Raw genomic sequence first — 21,745 nt, forward strand, 5'->3', positions numbered from 1 at the left:
TCTAATGGGACTTTTTAAGATAAAATAGGAACACACAATATAATGAGGTCAGAAGTCACCCTAATCATTCATCTTTGTATTCCCATTTAGAGCACCTGGCACAGTGTCTTCAGTTTAATTGGTATTCAGCAAATATTTGTTAAATGAATGAATAAGGAATGAATGATGAGAAAATGATAAACAGCTCCTCCTCTTCTGAGAGTTCAATGCCGAGTTCAAGAGCTACTTTCTTTTAAATACAATTAATCCTCAATGTCCTTGCAAAATAGCCAAAGGGAAAATGTATTTACATTATCTGAAATTGATGGAATCTACAGAGGGGTCAAAAATCTTTGTCAAAATAAATAAAGCATTCACCCTCCAGCTAGGAACTGGGGATTTAAATCACTTCCTGTGTGGATGGCTTTCCATCCAAGGGAGCTCCAGCTACAGCTCTGCTCAACCTCTTCACGAAAAATCCCTGGGACCCCTGAGTTCTGAGGCTAACCCGTTCTCCCTATTGGTCAATGCTTTTCAAATTCCTCTTCAGCCCCTCCCCCTCCTAATCCACAAATACTGGGAACAAGTCTTTTCCAGGTCAATCCTGATTGCTATCCTGCCTTCTCCTAATGTACTCACGCTTATCAGACCGTATGTTCTAATATTAGCTCGGGGGGGGGGGGGGAACCATTACACTTGTATATGAGATCACAGAAAAACCGCTTACTAACATTTGAAAACACCATTATTATTCTATGTTCGCCTCTGGTGCATAATTAAGCAATTGGGATATAACTATATCCTATCTTCCTATTCGTGAGGATACTACTTATGGATTGGAAGTCTGACACAACATTTATGTGACCTAATTTTGAAAATGTAAAATAGTGTAAGGCCTCTAGGCTTAATTTTGTAAGGGGAAGATTAAAGGGACACAAGCAAGCACAGATTTATCTCTCTATGCTATGGGACACTGGCAATTTTTTCCTTACTTAAAACATATGATATTTAAAATGCCAAACTTCTACATTTCTGCAGTAACAAGGTGGTTATCATCTTGAAAAACACTTTCTGTACTTTCTCTCCAGTAAGTAGAATTAATATTAACACATGAACTGAAAATGTTAAGTGACTATAAATAGGCCAAAATTATTTCATTACAATTTAGCTCAGCAAAGGTTACTTTCATATTCTTGGCGGTAAAAGTCTTTATTTGTACTAAAGGCAAGGGACAACTTATAGCAAAGGAAGTGACATCAAATGTGAGCCCCACCCCAGTGTGTACTCCACGGGGCTCACCTCAGATCTAGGTTTCTCCACTCAGCAGAAGTGGGGGAAGCACTGGTATTTGGGAGAACAAGTTTCTAATAGCAGAGCCTTGACCAAACAGCAGTATCCCACCATCAATACCTTGCCATCTGCCGCTATGACAAATGGTACTAAGAGCAACATGTACACTCGCCTTCGAAGCCAAAGAACTTAATCAGAGGATGAGAAAGAAAAACCATAAAATTAAGCAGAGAAGAAAACAACACATACAAAAATGTTTTCAACCACCAAAATGGGTCACAAGGCCATGTCCTTACATTCCCTCTGGAGTCCTTGGACAAAGTCTGTCCCATTTTAGACATGAACCTAACAAGCCTGGTTATTTGGTTTCCAATCACATCACATTATAAGCAAAGTGGAAAGAAGAATGGGGCGGGGAAGAGACAGGACAGAGTGAGGGAAGGTTCCTTCACCAAGCATAGTAACCACTTAATTAGTTCATTAGTTCCCCCTTCATGACCAGGCTAAATAGTTTGCTTTTTTCACTCAGGCCTTCTCTTCACAGATGCCAAAGAAGTTCAGGTCGAAAGAAACTTTTGTTCTCATTCTTGAGTCTCTTCTACAACCTAAAATCAAAGACTTTTATTTTGGATTAAGTGCTTCCCAACTGGTTTAAACTGGAATTAAATTTTATAGGAAGCTCTTAGACAATTTAAAGCTGTAAGAATGATGAATCTGTAAACTTTCAACTCTAGATTATCAAAGAGGAATATTCACTATCAATTTTTTTCCAGCTTCCCAAAGCTAATCCCTCTCTCATTTTAAGTAGACAAGAAATAAAAGATGCTTAAGAGTCACTGTCCACATCCAGGATGATTAAATGAATTTCACCTCCTAGATAGTGACCCAACAGACCTTCAAGAATGGAAGAACTGGATTCAGAGCCAAACACACTTAATTTTAAGCAAAAAAACCAAAAACCAAAAACCAAAAAACACAAACAAAACCTGTTGGTATTGGGAAAACAAATTTCAATTGCTCAATTGTATTTTACTAAAATAATGTGTTTTTTTTTTAAGATTTTATTTATTTATTTGACAGATATCACAAGTAGGCAGAGAGGCAGACAGAGAGAGAGGGAGAAGCAGGCTCCCCGCTGAGCAGAGAGCCCGATGCGGGGCTCGATCCCAGGACCCTGAGATCATGACCTGAGCTGAAGGCAGAGGCCTAACCCACTGAGCCACCCAGGCGCCCCTCTAAAATAATGTTTTAATAAAACAAGAAATAGATAAGAGATTAAATTCTTGTCTTCCAAGATTTTAAGAAAAAGTAGTATCTTCTAAAGGGATCAGAAATATTTATGATTCTTCTATTATACCTATGGTAATACATACTCTTTTTAGTTGGAACTAAATCTCATTTATGTCCTACCATTAGGGAAATAATCTATTAAAATTAATTATTGAGAAAACACAGTCTATCTTTTGCATTCATGAGAAAAGTTAAAAGTGTTTTATAAAAACTTGGACCATCTGCAAAATTTTTAAAACACTTAAGGTATTCAAATATCTTTTCAAGTAGGATATCAAAAATAATTTTTGCTTGTTTGAATGGCAATAGATTTTTATGAAAACCAGGCATGCCCTTAAGTCGTAACAACATATACAGGGCTAATGGGACTGTGCCAAGTATACCACGATTTTAGTTTTATTTAAATCTGATTTTATAATTTTGTCCTCTTACCACATGGCTTCTGACATTACTGAGAAGCTAAACCCTAAAAGCAGGGCAGCCTGGGTTTCTGGCATAGGGAAGGCACATGAAAGTGAAGCATACTTTTTTCTTCTTTAAAGATTTATTTACTTAAGAGAGAGGGTGCACACTCACAGAGCCTGCACAATGGGGAAAGGGAGAGGGAAAGAGGGAAGCCCAGGTACACTCCCCACTGAGTGTGGAGCCCGAGGCAGGGCTTAACCTCACAACCCTGAGAGCACGACCTAAGCCAAAACCAAGAGTCAGATGCTTAACCCACGGCACCACCCAGGCGCCCCCCCCAAGTGAAGCATACCTTATGAGACAGTGATGTTTTTCTCTACTGAGTGTATGCAATCAATGCACCTAAGCAAATTTGGGGGAGAGAACATGGGGGAAATCAATTCATGTATTTGTCAGGTGGCATTTCCTTACAAATAGTAGAGTTAACCCCAGGTTTTAATTGTAATTATAGTTGCTCCACAAAAATCATCAACAGACTTGCACACAGACAGACAGGCAGACCTAGAGTGGATGGAGGAACAATATGAACACAGAGGGCCTGAAATCTCTATGCTTATCCACCCTTGTGTTTCCCACCTTGCTTGTTGTAGCAACCCCAACAGGCCTGAGGGTTGCTGGGAAACAAGATAAAACACTGGAAGCTTACGGAGATGAGGTAGGGTGTGAGGAGAGGAGGGTAGGGAGCTATGGAAAGTAAGAGTAAAGGGCACGGATCCAGCGTAAGGAAGGAGGCAGAAGTGGCAAGCCTATGGTAAGTACCCAGTCCAAAACACCTTCTCCCACAGAATCTGGAGAGCTTTCCCCTTTACAACACTGCTTAAAATTACTTTAGATTATCAACCAGGTACTTTAATTAGAAATGTAAATGTTGAGGCAATCCAGCTATCAGGGTATATAAAGTTGTTCCAGCCACCTTTTCCTTCCAGTAGCTTCTCCTCTGTCCTTTCCACAGAGTAAATGAGAAACTTGCTCAAGACAAAAACGTGAGGCAATTTAGAAGCAAGAACCGGGATTTACTGATCTCGTGTTAGTTGTTCAGTGAGGCTTTGTTCTGTTATTTCAGGATTACAAAGTTCATGGGTTTTCTTTTTTTCCTTAGGTATACAAACATATACGTATCAAAAGAAACTTGTCAGCTAACTGCTGCCAAGGAGGAAGTTGTGACATGTATCTGCCAGCGTCAGCAAAAGTTCAAAAGAGTGAACCTGGCCCTCAACAGACTAGTTCATTTCATGGCCACCCTGGGCCACCTGCCCCGGAGCCACCATTTCCCTCTCCAGGGAAGCTATGATGCAGGCCTGAAGTGATTTTTTTCCCCCCTACAAAAACCACCACAGCAACAACAATGGAAAAAGTTTTTTCCCTACAGAGGTAATGCCGGACCATGCAAGAAAAGTTGACAGACACTTCCACTTGTATCAGAATATACCCAGACTTCCTTGGGATCGGGGGGGGGGGGGGGGGGGGCCCCGCTGGGCGCAGGGGAGGGAGCTATGGGAGAAGGACTCTTTCAGAGGCCCCACAATGCACTTCCACTGCCTTCCCAAAGAAACCGCTTAATATTACACAACTCAGTTAAAGAAAGGGGAAAAAACACGAGGGTAAGCAAATAAGGAATATAAACAAAAACCTAGACTATCACAAATTAAATAAAAAATCCTCATTACTCGAAAATTGTAGGTGAAGATCAGGAACCCAGACCAATGGAGAGGACAAGCATTATCACTGAATGCTGTGGTGACCTAATGATGGCCAAAAGTGAGTCTGGAGCATCTTTAGATTCTAAAACAAAAGTTTAGACGTGGACTTCATGGCACAAAAACAAAACCAAACCAAACCAAAAAACAGGCAATAACATGAATGAACATATGCTTTGCCATTTTTTAGGAAAAAAATAGCATGCAATTACTCGAATAAACACATGCTACTAGCATTTTTTCTTCACTATCATGTACATTTAATGGAATTCTTATCAGAAACTGTTATTCAATGATAGTGGAGAAATGGAGAAAGCTTTTTATTTCCAAACCAGACAGAGCAGTCGCCCTACTAAAAAAGGGGAACAATTTTTTTGCCCTTAGTGTGCCTGCTTATGAGGTCCCAATCGCGGAAACTGGAACTGGGTTCCTGCTATAAATAATGACATCAGATGCTGCCTCCCCTATTAGGTCCTGAGCTGGACACCATCAGCATATGTATAGGGAAGGGTTAATGCAGGCCTTGGTTGCTCAAATCCTGCACATTCCCAAAAAAGGCCTGTCCTCAAGACTGGCCCTGGGCCAGTTCCCAGGAAATGAGCTCTGAGTCCTTGGAATACTCTGCCTGATCAGAATGTTTTTATGTGCCCTAAGTCTTAGACCATGCAACACCAGTGTGCTCAGACAGTTTACACTAACAAGTGTGATATGTGTGTGAGCACATGTTTTTGCTCTGGGAGACTGGAGTCTGAAGAGCCAAAGTCAGTTGTAAAGGTGTGGCATGCCTTTGTGATTGATCCCTAATAAAAACCCTGGATGCCGAGGCTCAGGTGGGCTTCTCTGGTTCACAACACTCTGCCCGAGTCGTCACACATCATTGCTGGGAAAATTAAGTGTGTCCATATGACTCTACTGATAAGACACTTGCAAACTTATGCCTGATTTCTCCTGGACTTTACCCAATGAGACTGTGCCCTTTGCTGATTTTATTCTGTACCCTTTTGCTATAATAAACCAGAACTCTAAGTTAAACTATCACAGGACTCACAGTGTAACAGCTTTCTGAGTCCTGTGATTCCTTCTAGCAAACCACTGAGCTGGAGAATAGTCTTCAGGACCCCCTTTCCAAGCACACTGTCAAGTTCAATCCTAAAAACCTTGCAAAATCACTGCCAGTTCAGAGATAATAAAGCCAAGACTTTTCAAAGAGGTTAAGTCATTTGCCTGGGTGTTTAAAAAAAAAAAAAAAATCTGTCCATTCTATTATTACTACACTGTAATGTTATGGGCCACAAAGAATTTTTAAAATAATCTTATAACTCAGTCAACACTGCATAAACTTCCTTTGGAAAAAATAAAATGCAATTTCATAAACCCTGAAAAATAGTAAGACTACAATTGGTCTGTAAACACAATCCAACTTAAAGCTGGACTTTTAAGAACTTTATGAATGTCTGGGATGGTTCTAAAAGCCATAATCAAATGTTTTTTCACCTATAAGGTGTCCCTCATCTGCTTATTCCTTCTGCCCACAAAAAGTTTCCAGTGTAATTCAATTCTCAGTACTTCCTGTCTTTGAACACTGCGGATCTATGCATGGTCTGTGCATGTTGGGAGTTGGGGATTGGTGGGGGGGAGCGGGCTAGGAAGAAAGAAATAGGTATATTATTATTTTCTTCCTGTCTGCAAATGTAGGTTAAAAGGTTATCTTTGGATGTTTAGGAAGAAAAATTAAAATGCATTCCAATGTCAATGTTTGCAGGTATGTGCCTATCAATGCCGGCATGTGCCGGCATGCCTCGTGTGCGTAAGACACACAACAGCAGACACATTTCAAATAGGTTTTGTTTTAGGCTCAGCATTCCGCCACAGAGGTATCTGAGAGCACCAACTCCTACTTGATTTTATTTGAGAAGTACACTGTCATTACATATTTCTTCGGAGACTAAAAAATTAGCAGGCATAGAATTTCTGTAATAATCAGTATTTCTTGAAATATTCTCGTTTAGTGTAGTTTTATAATCTATATTTGGAAAACACTGATAGAAAACCTAATTTAAAATGATGATATTCTTCTATGGAGTTAGCTACAGACTAAATTCCTAATATAGGCTATTCGTTTTAGTTTTGTGCCAAGGCAGTTTTATTTAATAAAAATAGCTAATTTTACATTTTCCTAATTCAAATGTATGTGCCTGTGTAATGTAAAAAAGGATTTTTAAACTTCTATAGATCAGAGTCCTTATTCAGAAGTTGAAAAAGTCTTGGCAAGAACCTGCCTTTCTTGACTATTTTTTTAAGACTCTAATTTTTAGAGTAGTTTGGAGATTGCAGCAAAATTGAGCAGAACGTACAGAGATTTCCCATATACACTCTATTCCAATGCGCAGAGCCTGTCCCATGATTAGCATCCCCCATCAGAGTGGTACATTTGTTACTAATGATGAACCCACAGAGACACATCATTATCACCAAGAGACCATTGTTTACCCTTGGGTTCACTCTTGGTGTTGTACATTCTATGAATTCAAAAAATGTATAATGACATGTATGCACCATTACAGTACTATACAGAATAGCCTTACTGCCCTAAGATGCCTCTGTTCCACCTGTTCCTTCCTTTCTTTCCTGTAACCCCTGGCAACCACCGATCTTGTCATTGTCTCCATACTTCTGCCTTTTCCAGAGTGTCATATCACTGGAATCATACAGTCTGTAGCTTTCAAGATTGGTCTCCTTCACTTAGTCATGGGAATTCTTTCCCCCATGTCTTTTCAAGGCTTGATAGCTCATTCCTTTTTGGTGCTGAATAATATTCCATAGTCTGTAAGTACCATAGGTGATTTACCCATTCACCAACTGAAAGACATCCTGGTTGCTTTCAGGTTTTGGCAGATTTGAATAAAGCTTCTATAAACATCCAGGCGCAGGTTTTGTGTAGACTTAAGTTTTCAGTTCCTTTAGGTGAACACAGAGGAGTGTGGTTGCTGTACAATATGGCAAGAGTATGTTTAGTTTTGTAAGAAGCTGCAAAACTGTCTTCTCAGTGGCTGTACCATTTTGCACTCCCACCAGCCATGAATCAGAGCTCCTGTGGCTCCACATCCTGGCCAACATCTGGTGTCCTCAGTGTCCTGGATTTTGGCCATTCTCATACGTATGGAGTAGTAAGCACCTGTATTTTCATTTAAAAGTGCATCTGAAATGTAACACTTCACAGACTGTACCCCAAAGACAGGAAACATCACAGTTCTGTTTTAAAAAAACCTTCTGTGAAACTACTGCCCTAAGTGGATTTTTCCCTGCCAAATACCTACAGCTGGAAAAGGATTTTGTATATGTTGGACATTGAGAATTGAAGACACTGGAAATTTTACATTTATGACCTGGGAAGTCAACACAGAAAGCTCACATTAGATCAAACTGAGGGTGGAGGTAAGAGAAATGGGTGGAGGGGATCAAAATGTACAAACTTGCAGTTACAATTAGGTCATGGGGATATAACATACAACACAGTGATGACCGCTAATAATACTGTACTACATGTTTGAAAGTTGCAGAGAATAGAGCTTCAATGATCTCGTCACAAGAAAAAAAAAAAGTTTGTGACTATGTGTGACAGATCTTAATTGGACTTATTGTGGTGATCATTTCATGATATATACACATATCAAATCTTTATGTTGTACATATGACACAGATATGGTATTATATGTCAATTATACCTCATTCAAAAAAGAAAATCAAACTAGTATGATTTCAATTTTTTTTAAGATTTATATATTTATTTGAGAGAGAGAGTGCGTGCACGCACACGTACAAGCAGGGGGAATACCAGAGGGAGAGAATCTTCAAGCAGACTCCCTGCTGAAGGCAGAGCCCCACGCGGGGCTCTATCAATTGACCCGTGAGATCATGACCTTAACCCAAACCAAGAGTCAGACATTTAACCAACTAGCCCCCAAACGAACATGATTTTTAAAAAAACTAAGTTTAAAATCTTTCTTGCTTCAAATTTTATCATCTGGGAGTCAAATTCAGCCAAGAATATGCAATTCTTCTATTAATTGAAACTCACTTAAATCACCATTCTATGCTGCTTTTCCCATAAGGACGGACTGCTCCAAAAGAAACGAGAGAATTTGGCTCACAGTGAATTATTCGAACTTCTTCTTAGTTAACTAAAAATGAATTTGACCATTCACTAGAGAAATCATATCAAATTCTATGGTGATAATAAAATAATGACTGCTTTGCAGCTGGAGGGCTTTTTTTTTTTTTTTTTTTTTTTGCATATCTAGCTGTGGTGCATTTTAATAAGAAATGATGACTGCGTCAGCTTTTACCCATGAAGTAGATCTTTATGTTCTGCTTCGGTCTTCCACACAGCAGTGTCTAAGACTTTGTTCTTAAGAAGATCACTGACACAGAGACATACAGACTGGCAAACGTATCATCACAATAATGAATTCACCCACTTAAAAATTGGCACACTGATTTCAAAATGAAAAACCTAGAATTTACTAGATTTTCAGTATGTGTGAGGTTCCACGGTTTTCCCTGAATCACAAAAGCTATGGAGCGTTCGCATAGGAACAGGTCTGCTGTTAACATGAATCATTTTCAATATATACATGACACTGTGTCCACAGGACCGCACTTGAAAGCACCAGCTTCATTCTCCATTCATGTGTTACCAAAAGGAGCATGTGGTTTCTTCAAGTGTAATGACTGACACTGCCTAAAAAAAAAAGGGACAGTTTGCTTCCTGACTCTTGCTGAAAAAATTCTTTACTTAAAAAGTCAAATTCTTCAGTAAAACTTCTTTAGTAAATTTCTCATTTGGTCACTGGGAGGAAAATACATAAAATACCCTCATTGATTTCTACATGTAATTTATCCAAAAAAAAAAAAAAAAAAAAAAGAAACTTGTAGATAAATCCCATATTTCCCTCACCACAAATTTCTCCAAAAGTATAAACTCCATCAAAGATGGCTCGCTAGCAAGCTCTACGGCACTCAAAGTGACAGAACTTCAGAAGACATAATGAGTACTTCTGCTACACAAAATCATTATCTATCTCTAACACTTCCTTCTGAGGCTGATTTCTAAACCTGTACCAGAGTGGGCCCTGCTAACTTCAAGGCATTGATGAAGAATCGTTGAAAGCTCAAACGGATTCAACACAAATGATGAGATGATCCAGAGAAATATATCCTCACATAGGAAAGTCAGCAGCATAAAATGCCAAATGCCTTTAACAGAAGCTTTCCTGTTCATTAAGCAAGTTCTATAGAATTTACTGAAAGTAAATTCTTCAGGGCTCAATTGTGAATGTGCAATTTCTATTTCTTCTATACTGGTGTTTACTCAAAAACTATTTTTAATGAGTAAAACTCCAAGTTTGCCAAAGTGTTTTGCACAAAACAACTTTCTCAAGATGTTCCAGAGCTCTAATCAAGTGAGAAACCCTGAATACTTCATTCACTTCTTGGATATGCATAATGTACACTAACATAGAAAAAGTTCCCAAAAGTCAACCATTAGAAATGTTTAATATTGTTTCAATAAGCATTTCCTAGACATAGCTGGCCACATACGCAACACCTAATTAAACAGTTTGGGAAATGCTATCCCATAATGTTAGAAAAATAATACTCTCATTTAAGAAATAATAGAAAATATTTATTATATTTTAGGCACTCTGCTGGGAACCAGACTTCTAGTCTTTAAACAGAATATTGATCTTTTGTGACTTTTTTTTTGACTTACATTTTTTTCTCTTTTATACAGCTCTGTCCTTAATAGCATTGTTTGTTTGTTTTCCAATTTTGACTGAACTTTTTTCTTCATTGATGTGAAAGCCTAACAAATGTAAAGTAGTTATATTAGTATCTGGCTCCACTCTGTACTTTGTATACAGTAACTATTCTGTAAGTGATTCTTGGATAACAAACTGTACATGTTTTTTAGACAAAACAATGATGAAAATCCAAACAAATGCAACACTTCTGAGTTGGTTGAGAAATCCCAAGAACACTTTCAAGCCATCAGTAAGATCTTTTCTATCTATATTTCAGAATGTTTGGAAAGAAACCATGTTAGGAGAAAGTCAGTTAGCAACTAGCTTTCTGCACATTTCTGTACGGGGAAAACTGATCTGACTGCACAAAGTTGTTAAGTGGATGATCCCTTTTAAATTTAACATTGTGCTTCGGCATGCTCCGTTATTACCAAGAAGGTATCAACCAGGAACTGGGATGTGACCGATATGCAAATGAACTACACTCAAAACTTGTTGTTGTTCCTCTGTAATGGATTGGTAACAGTCTATTTATATTCTCATCCCATCTTCCTCAGATCTCACCGTCTTCTCATTCTCAGTCTGTCCTACTCATGATCTTACTCTAGCCTCTCCTTGAGCATAAATACGTCATAAATTTTCAGAGATGCCACTTGTGGTCAAAGAAAAGATTAAATGAACTGGCATCCGTGATCATAAAAATCATGATCTCGATATCCAAACCAGGCCCATTATGTGACACAGAAACTAAACAATCAATAAACCTTCAACAACTGTGGATACTTCATGCACTAAGGACAGACTGGGGGCTGCTGAACGGAGAGACCAGGTCGATAAAGGGACAGTGGGAGCCTGAGAAGTACGCACAACTGGATGGAGAAGGTGGCTCTAGAAAGCCAAGGATGGGGGGTTTCGGTTTGTTATGGAGGAAACCATGGTCGCATCTGAAGGCTTCTGAGCAGAAAAATCCCATGGTGAAATTCATACTTTCTTTTTTAAAAGGTAATGTTTTTTGTTTTGTTTAAAGATTTTATTTATTTGATAGACAGAGTTCACAAGTAGACAGAGAGGCAAGCAGAGAGAGAAGGGGAGAAGCAGGCTCCCTGCTGAACAGAGAGCCCTATGCAGGGCTTGATCCCAGGACCCTGAGATCATGACCTGAGCTGAAGGCAGAGGCTTAACCCACTGAGCCACCCAGGCACCCCATGAAATTCACACTTAAAAGAGTTCAGGTGTCAATGAACTGGACAGGTGAGGGGCTGTTAGTTTAGAATTTTAAAACACTGGGTTAAAGTGACTGACTTATGCCCAGGCATCAGCAACCCCCCCACCCCCCACCCCCCTTTCAAAGCTTTGAAAGAAATGAAGAAGAAGGTGGGATACACAAAACCTGAGACGGATTCCTCCGGAGTGGCTCAGAGGAGCCACACAGGGAAAGGCTGGGAAGAGAAGCTTCTTTTAACGAGGAAGTGATGGGTTGTTCTGATACGCTGGGTTGATGTGTCCAGCATTTAAGTGAGGCAACAGGACAGGAAACCTAAATTATGTCCCAATAAAATAAGAGTGACAAGCCTTATCAATAAAAGCCTATTTCTTATTAGCCTTTCCTGGGGGTACATGGAAAATGGGCTTTCAAAAAGGTAGAGAGCGAAAAAGAGGAAGGGGACATGCCAATAACTGAACAATTCCGTACTAAGTCAGTGGCAGCTGTCTTAAAGCAAGATTTATCTACTACAGCACAATCTATCCAAAAGCAAATCTGTGCAGAGAATTACAAAATATTTTTAGGACTGATAAATGTTCTCTTACATGTATTTTTCAAAATGCTGTCGAGAGAAATGATGGGGAATTTAAATGAGTCGGCCCAATATTTGTGTAAGGATTCCACAGCCAATGTACATAATTTTCTCACTATTAATGCTTAGCACTGGGCTCAGGCATTTTCCTTGCCAGCCAGTGGAGTTTTCAGTACTGGCCCTGGCGGGCGTCCCACCAAGCAATCCCTCCCCAACCCCAAACATTCCCAACTATCCTCGTCATGCCAGTTCAACCACTGCCCCTTAAACCTTACATAAACATCGACTCCCTTGGCAATATACTCCGACTCTGCTTCTTCCTAACTGTAAGCTATTTAAATTACCTCCACCTCAAGTTTCTTTAGCTATAAAATGCAAAAGAGCTGACAAAATCCCTACTTGTCTTTGTTGCAAACACGGGATGTAAGGTCGGCAAAAGGCACAGCAGAGACTATGCCCAATAAATATAATGAAGAGTATTATCTTAATCCATGAAATAAACGGAGTTTAAATATTTTACTAGGTAAGTTTCAATAAAGTTATATTTATGTTAAATTGGTGGTTATTTTAGTTCAGTGGTTTTAAAATTCATTTAATAATGAAATCCTTTTCAAAAAAATTGTGTACAGAGAAGAGTCAGAGCAGCTATAATTTACAAAGGGATATGAAAGCTCAGATTTCACTCACTCATTTGGCTTCCTTCGTACTTCCTTCACCAGGCACCCCAGCTCCCAATGTAGGCTCCCAAGGCTCCAGGGAAAAGACTTTTTTTTCCTAAATCATTATTTTAGATAATAATTGATAAAGTATAAAATCATGGGAAGCAAGTCCCCATCACCAAGAGGAACATGCTAAGTTCTGATTTTTAAAAAAATGATCGTTCTTTTCATTATGACATCTTAAGAAGCACTTGATCATTTTAAAATAATTGCATATTTCAAGATTTCTGGAGTGAGTATGTAATTCTTTCACAATGAAAATTGATTAATCTCTTTGAGATGATCTTCTTCTACTTCGCCACCCTCTCAACACCCCCAGTCCTGCACCCACATACACTTCTCCTTTCAAAGAAAGTCAAAACAAAATACACTTTATCAATCAAGTAAATTGCCTCTCTCCGTGGCATCCCATGAGCAAGAAATTAAACATTGGGAACCCAGGTGGATTAAGGCCCCCAGAAAATCTGCTTGATCACCAAAATTCTATTGATTTTTTAAAACTGAATTAAATACTTTTAGAGTCCAAACTCCCTAGTGTGTCATCGTTCCCATTAACTCTCTCATAATGTTAAGCAATTGCATTATCTTTCTGTCATCTAAAAGCATTTGAGCATGCCACAGGGCTTATAACTTGGCTACGCGGCTTCTGAATTCTTAAGAAATTCTATTGCAAGTGACATGACCAGATTTGGGACTTTTTGAAGTATTTGACGATCACTACCCCTGACCATTTAGTTAGAAAATTGCTTCTCACCTGCCGGAAGACCTTTTAGCATTCATTTAATGATTGAATAAGCATCCACTTACTCAAAAAAACATTGTACTAGGCGGGGAGATAGGAGCTGGGGAAACTGCAATGAATAGGACGGACCCTGCCTCCAAGAAGCTCAAGGTCAGACAGATACAAGGAAACAGATGTTAATAAAACAATGGGACAACATGGTTTTAGAAACATCTAGAAGAATAATACAGGGAACAGAATGCCAAAAAAGACTTCTCTCTAGAGGAATTTGGTTTAGCAAAGATCCAACAATGAAGGTCTCTCAAGGGCTGAGATGGGGGAAGATGGGGAGGACAGGATGTAGATGGGAGTTCTGCAGCATGTGCAAAGGCCCAAGAAAACAAAGAGGTAGCATGTGATTAGAGGAACTGTGGACACTTCTTTTAGTGATACACGTGATGCTCCAGAACAGTTATGTGAACAGAATATCCCAAGGGAGGGGGCACATATTCGCACACTTCAAAAGATGCCACTCTACCCATGACCACAGGAAAGAGTGGCTCTTCCTATAATAAAAGATATACACCTATAGCCAACTCTGAACATTCTGCCAAATATTAAGTGTCTAATGTATTAATAATTTCTAATATAAATGTTAGATTTCCTATCATACAGTCACACTCCTTGATTGGAAAACTCTCGATTTAATAAACATTTCTTTATTCTCATATTCTTTCTAAAGGGAAGACACTTTTACATTCTTGAGTGAAAAAACACTGAGATCTCAAGAGTATAATACAATCCCCGGAGGCATATATTTTATATGCATATAGACACAAAAAATGCTGAAAGAATAAGTTCTAACACATGAATAGAAGACGGAAAAATCACGTGTTTCTTATGTTCTTCTTTTTTTTGGCTTATCCCTTTAACAAAAAGTCTTGACAATAAATACTTCTGATTTGTGCATTTTTTTTTTAAAGATTTTATTTATTTGACAGACAGAGATCACAAGCAGGCAGAGAGGCAGGCAGAGAGAGAGGAAGGGAAGCAGGCTCCCTGCCGAGCAGAGAGCCCGATGTGGGGCTCGATCCCAGGACCCTGGGATCATGACCTGAGCCGAAGGCAGAGGCTTTAACCCACTAAGCCACCCAGGTGCCTCTGATTTGTGCATTTTTTAAAACCTCAGTTCTATCCTCACAATATACTATCCTTGCTGGAAACTCACAATCGGGGAATCCCACAGGGGTCCATGGCCAGGCCCAGTGGGTTCCCCTTGCTCAGTCCTTTCTTTGCTGACTACTGGCACCGGGGACTCAGCCTGCTCTCCTATCCCTAGTAGCTGTCACTACTTACTTTCTCCTTTCTATTTCTTCTACCACTAACTGCACGACTGACTACAAATGAGATGAAGGACCAGAATCCCTTTGTGGTCTTAAGGATTTTACTATCAATCAATAAGGGAGAAAGAAGGAGGCAGGAGATCACAAGCAGGACAAGTACAGGGAAGGAATGACTTTTGCATAAACTTCCCAATTGTGTACATTTGAGGCCAGATATTAGCACATCCCTGAAACTGGAAGAAGCACTGGGTAGGGGCCCATGGAAGGCCCTGAACCACTAACAGCTGTAAAGTTATTCCAAGAAGTCCAGGAATCAGAGGTGTGTTACAAAGACCATTACTAGAATAAATTAATCTAGCTATATATATACAATTTCAAGCATATGTAGACGGTCTTAAAAACCAAACTCCTAACATCTAACACTTCTTTCTCATTATTTCTCAATCGAAAGACACGAAAACTATCACTCTCCAATCAGTATCTGCATGATCCTTTGATGTTGAAGAGTCTCCCCGTTCAAGGAGGCTGAGAACAACAGTGTAGAGGAATGAGCACAGGTCTCAAGAGGGTTACAGAACAGGGTACATACATGGTAGCTTCTTCAAAGAACCGAGTAAATTTTAGCATGTTTCTTAAATTCTCTGAGCCTCAGTCTGTACATCCAAAAGTGAGGATATAACAGTTACATGAACCTTCTCTTTAGGGAAAATTAACTGAACTCAGTCTCCCAAATGACCATAAGTTCCCCCTTGTTCCTCACCTTAAGTCCACCAAGACAACAGAACAGCAAATGTTAACAAGACTTTCAACCTCCAGATGAAAGCTCAGTTTACCAGGCCACTGGCCAGCCCCGACACAGTTGCCTCTTGGCATTACCTCCTACCTACAGAAACATAAAACAATGTATGTGTAAAACAAATTTCTCCCTATTATTTCTTTTTTTGAGTAGTAACATGTGAGGTCAACCTTTGCCTTTAGAACAAAGTGTAACTTGTTCTTAGAAACTGTGAGAAAGAGAAAATGGTTTATTAAGTTTTATCTACAACCTGAATTGAAAATGATCCTTTAAATATGTTCTCAATGGTTTAGATGAAATGATAGTTAAATATAATTCAAGATAATCACATACTATTTCTCCTTAAGATTCCCACCTCCTTTAACCATGAAGTAAGTCTAGTTTATCGAAAATGACATTATTGATAGACTATTATAATAAGCACTTTCAATCAAAACAGCAGGATTTTTTTTTTATTTTTATATGCCCAATTAACATGCCACAATGAGAAATACAGAATAAATATCAGATTCTAATGTAGTTAATGAAAACAACGCATTTTTATCTTCGGGGAAAAAATATCTTCTCTACCATTAGCTATAAATACATAAAGAGATTACCATTAAAGGGATTATTTGCATTATTATACTAAAACAAACTTTCATATATCATTTTGTAGAACAAGCTTTTGGGGACACAAAGAAATCACAGGAACAGTCTGTACACAAGTCCCAGGTATTTGAATCTGAGACAAAAGAAAATACTATCCCTTGATAAGATTACATAGAAAAGGAAACATCTCTTACTGAGCAACCAAGGTGCTTGCTCCTACAGTGAAAACTGAGGTTATTTTAATTATTTAATTATTTATCCCAACCTCCCCCCCCTCCCGCCTTGGAGGCTTCCATACCTTCTTCACTTCTTGCTATGTTAACACCAGTTCAATAATTTGCTGATACAGAATTTTACTGCAGCATTTAACAGATTTCAGAGATTAAGTGTATGGCTCGCTCCCTCATTGTACAAGTAAGTAAACTGAGCCCAAAAGAACCCAAGCATCTTACTGAAAATAAGCTAGTTAGTTGAAAAACCTACCCCGAGCATTCCCCAGGCCACACCTCTCACTGGGTGAACAGCAGAACTGTTAGACTGCTCAAGCAGCTATCTACCTGATTGCGTGGAGAATGTTTTCAACAGGACTTGTGGCATATTTTAACTGTTAAAATAATCCAAAAGGGTATTAGTCATACCCCAACCTCCTCTGGATAGTAAGTGTAGGAGCAGCATTAATTTAGCTGAATCTCCTCGAAATTATTCTTTTTATTCACAACTACAGTGATAGTACCACAGTAAATTAAGAAGTACTGTAATTTCATCCTCTCCCAGTAAGTACATGTGGTGTGTGTTATGTTCTCAACTAGTAAATCAAATCAATATGCCATTCCTGAGGCTTAGGCTATACATATGGGAAGTGCGATAACCGTTTTAATTAAAGCTTTTTTGAGACACAGATTGCAGCACGGATCCCAAGCATTTTAAAGAGTCACATTAATTCCAATCTTTTAAAAAATGTATTTACAGAGGAAAGCTTCTTCTGCAATTTATATGTTCATAAATGTTTCCATTAAGCTAAGCAATATTTTGGAATGTGGTCAAATGATATTGAATGTCAAGTCCTAATAGCAAGGCTAAATTTCTTGACAGTTCTCATATGTGGCCACTGCTCTTTTAAACAAATGTCCTCAAAGGGCTAAAAGGGAGAAAAATCCTAACTTAACAAGTGAAGACTGCAAGATGTATTTTAAAAGCTACTTTTCATTTTAACTCTACCTCCTAAATGCAAAATTGGATTTGGACTTCTTTCACACTGTTAACAATTTAGTATTAATATATGCATCTGTCATACTTCCCCCTCAAGAGAGAAGTTATACACTCCAGCTACATATAACTTCCAAATTCTTTCCAAAACTAAATGTAGAAAACCAAAATACTGCTCCTTTAAAAAAAAAAAAAGGGTATGGAGAACTGGCAGACTGCATATTTATGTCAACCTTCAGAACATGCAAACACGCAGCCCCAACTCACCAAGAAAATTATTACTTGTGTTGAAACTACTTTGTGACACCTTTTATGTTTTATGCATTTCACCTCATACCCAGGATTCCGGTGCTTCACCTGCTTGCAGCTATCAACCCCCAAATCTCTCAAGAGCGAGCTACAATACCTCGGTATAACAGTTTTAATATGAACAGTGCAAGAGTTCTGCTCATTGCCTGTGGCGTGATCTTAGAAACACTTGAATCAAACATATTTATGTTCCCTCTTATTTAAAACGGGGGGACCTCCAGACTGGGATGTGGTTAAAGGACAGCAACAAGAGAAAAAAAAAAACACCCCAAACACGGAACATGCTAAGAACAAAGGAAACACAAGCCTGTGAACAGGAAATGAAGCAACTCTATACACACAAATACCTTTTGGGGCCGCCAACGTAGGTGAAAGTAAAGGTGGAATCTGAGTATCTGAAATCTGAAACGGAAAAGTCCTGTTAAAAGCTACCCCTCGAGTGGGTTTTTAACCTTGGTCATGACTTGGGCCCCCTATTTCGTGGAGCCAAGAGAAGGCCTGGCCGGGAAGGAGGCGTGGGCTGGAGAACCGGGAGGTCCCCTCTCCGCGCCATGCAGGAGGGGATGCTGCGCACCCCCGGCCGGGTGCCGCGGGAGGCCGCCCCCCGCAACAAGTGCCGGGTGCCATGTCAACGGCGGGAATTTCCCGGTCGGGGAGGCCGGAAGCGGCCCCCGCCGAGCTCGCGGCTGAGAAAGCAAAATCCGATCCTTCTCCCGGGGGAGCAAAATGGACGAAAGGCGACCCCCCAGGCAGGGGAGCAGGGCGCCTCGGGAACCCCGGGAATCCCTTCTCTTTCCGGGGCAACGCAGTGTCAGTCGGAGGGGACTAACGGGAGCTGAAGGCGCGGAGATCCGGCCAGCGCTGCCCCCAGGGGGCCTCGGCGCCGGGCGCAGCCGGCCAGCGCAGCGTAGCGCAGCGCAGCGGGCTCCATTCCCGGCCGCCGCCGCTCAGCCCATTGCGCAAACCCGCGGGTCCTCCCCGCCCGGCTCGGCCACCGCCGCTGCAAGCCGGGAGGCGGGCTGGGGCGCTCCGGTATCCACAGCGGGCTAAAAAAGACCACGCACGGCACCTCCGCCTAGACCCTCGCTGGGGCCACAGTGGTTCAGCCCCCAGAGCTGGTAGCCGCCCCAGACGGGGGGGGGGGGGGGGGGGGGGCGCCCCCTCCCCCTTTTAGCTCCCGCTCCCGCTGCAGCAGCTGTTGCCAAATGAACCCTGGAATAGGGACGTGCAACCCACCCCAGCCAGAGCCACACACGTCGCGGTCAGAGAGCTGGGAAGAGGGGTGGCGGGCGGAAGCTGGCGCTGGGTCCGAGGCTCCGGAAAGGCGAGAACTCACCTGCAAACAGGCAGTCCTTCTCGGCTCTGGACTTCTGGATCACGACGTCGATATCCTTCTGAATTCGCTCTTGCCTTGAACACATCCCCATTAAATAAATCCCTGGAAAAGAAGCAGCCGCTATTTCCACCCCACCCCACCCCCCTCGCACGCTTCCAGCTTTCGTAAATATTCAGTTAAAAATGAAACCTCTGGCCGAGGCAGGGGCTGGAGGCGAAGTGGTTTCGGAAGTGATCCTGGGTGAAAGAGGAGGAGGTGGTGGAGGAGGAGGAGGAGGGGGAGGTCGGCTTTGCATTCCCAGATGTGACCGCCCAGCTGCTGCTCGCCACTGCTGGATTCCAATTTCCTCCCCTCCTGACAATGGATGGTGATGACACCGAGTCTCACTTTCTCCCTCCCCCGCCCGGACCAACGGCCGTGGGGGGCCGAGGGTGCTGGAGACGGCCGGAGAGCGATCACCGGCGGGGCGGCGGGCGCCGGCGAGGGGCGAGCCCCGCTCCGCCTCACGCGCGCACACCCCTCGCGGGCCGCACGCCGGCCTTCCACACCCGCGCACACTCGCGCCCGCGGGCGGCGGCGGCCGTGCCAAGGCTGCTGCAGCGCCGCCCGCTGCAGACCCTCCCGCGCCCAGTCACCGCGTCCCGGCCGCCGGGGTGTGAATAGTATCCGCCATCCCGGGCACGGGCTGGGTGTCCCCGCCCCGGCCGCCGCTCGCGCCGGCAGCTGAGTGGGAATGCAGGTAGTGAAGACTCCCCGGGGCTCCCAGCCTGCCCCCCCCCCCTTCCACCACTTTTATGAATTCAACTCCACTTTCGGAAGGGATTATGAGTCATATGGAAACCCAAACCGGAGCGGCTGGGAGGGGGGAAGAGGGAAAAGAAAAATCTTTAGAAATTGAAAATAAATATAACGAACAAATCTTTCCTTGTTGCCACATCAGGCAAGATGGAAAAAAGCCTTGACATGACTCCAGAGAGACGCCCCCCCCCCCCATGCCCCCTCACTGCCAGAATCTTTTTCTCCCAGGTGGGGAGGTAGTTCAGTCCCTTTAGGACACCCTTTAGGAAATGCAACCCCTTTCTAGGGACTTTCTCTACTTCCAAAGACTCACCAGTTCTTCCCTCCTAGGTATTTCCGTCCATAAAAAATTGGCAGAATCAATGAGCACGTGCCAGGGTCTCCCTAGAAGATGGATAGCTGTTTGGCTTGTTTTAAGAAGCCGCCCCTTTGCCAGTCAGTCAAGGGAAAGCTCCTACCATCCTGCTGTCTTTTTCAGAAGTGAGAGAGTGCTCTGATCCTCACTTCCTGTTCTGCCTTAGGACACCTCAGGGCTAAGGTAGCCGTCCTGCCTCTATACTGCCATATGCCTTAGGACAGGCGTCCAAAGACACTTTTCTTGTTGTTTTTTCCCTCCACTGAGAAGGCCGCCCTGAGCAGACCGTGCCCTGAGCAGACCACTGGTTCTGCATTCCCAGTGCCTGGTGCAGTGCCTGAAAAATAGGAGGCAGGCCTGAACGCTGGCTGAATGCAGGACTGGTGGTGGCTTGCAGCTTCATTTCTGTGTGGCTACCACAGTCTTAGACAACTTCCTTATCAGCAGAAATACCCAAGAGTTGCCAGACTGGCTCAGACCCTGAATCAGCCCAGTTTGGATTCTGATATGGGCAACCCACTGGTGTGTAGGAGACTTAGAAATGACTGTCATCCCTGACGGGGTCTTAAGATTCCATAGAGATAAATGCAATGAGAAATCATATGTTCCAACCCCTCTGGCTTGCAGAAAAGAAAACATGAAACCATTTGTCCTACAGCCTTGAACACAACACATTCACTGTGAATTTTAAGAAGAAACACTCCTCCGCATTAAGAAGACCACTGCTGTCTTTGATGTGAAAGTCACAATACAGTATGTTTTCTGTTCAGAACTTCTGAAACTTCCCTAGGGTAGGGCCAAGGTGTGTAGTCCTCTTGGCAACCAAAAACACTTCCTTCTGTTCCACATAGCCCGGAGTATCATGTGTATTTCTTCTGTGCTCTAACTTCTCTAAAATGCTTAAAATCTAACAACTTCCCCAAATTACTTGATGGTTGTCTCTCTATCCAGGAACCTTGCATTCTCAAAGTAGAACCCTTACTACAAATAAATTTGAAATAGTTTGAAACCTACCTGATGTATTTCTTCTGGATCACCCCTTGGTTTACTACTCCCTCATAAAATAGGCCTTATTGTGATTTGTGCTATATTTGGCTTTTTTCCCCAAACTTCGCAGGCTGCCCTGTTTTTGTTAAACAAAATTGACCTCACTCCGTTCATGCCCTTAAGGTGTGATATATTTAAATATTTTTAAATGTTAAGGGATAACATTAAAAAAAAAAAAAAACAACCTTTCTATTTAGTATGCA

The 21,745-nt window shown here is 41.6% G+C and overlaps 1 protein-coding gene across 2 annotated transcripts in view; it reads right to left on the reverse strand.

Moving 5' to 3' along the window:
• Positions 1–20,598, reverse strand: part of PARP8 (poly(ADP-ribose) polymerase family member 8) — a 179,291-nt gene extending 158,693 nt beyond the window's left edge. Inside the window, exons 1-3 of one of the 2 annotated variants that reach the window (XM_045999564.1) lie at positions 20,454–20,598; positions 19,343–19,444; positions 18,354–18,408 (exon numbers count right to left, since the gene is read on the reverse strand). In XM_045999564.1, coding sequence (XP_045855520.1) covers positions 18,354–18,408; positions 19,343–19,433 — 146 coding nt within the window. In that variant the 5' untranslated portion in view covers positions 19,434–19,444; positions 20,454–20,598. Of the gene's footprint in view, positions 1–18,353; positions 18,409–19,342; positions 19,445–19,531; positions 19,669–20,453 lie in introns of those variants that run through there. The other variant, XM_045999563.1, reaches the window with a different exon arrangement.
• Between the last annotated feature and the right edge of the window lie 1,147 nt (positions 20,599–21,745).

Source organism: Meles meles, chromosome 3 (assembly GCF_922984935.1).
Source record: "Meles meles chromosome 3, mMelMel3.1 paternal haplotype, whole genome shotgun sequence".
Lineage (NCBI taxonomy): Eukaryota > Metazoa > Chordata > Mammalia > Carnivora > Mustelidae > Meles > Meles meles.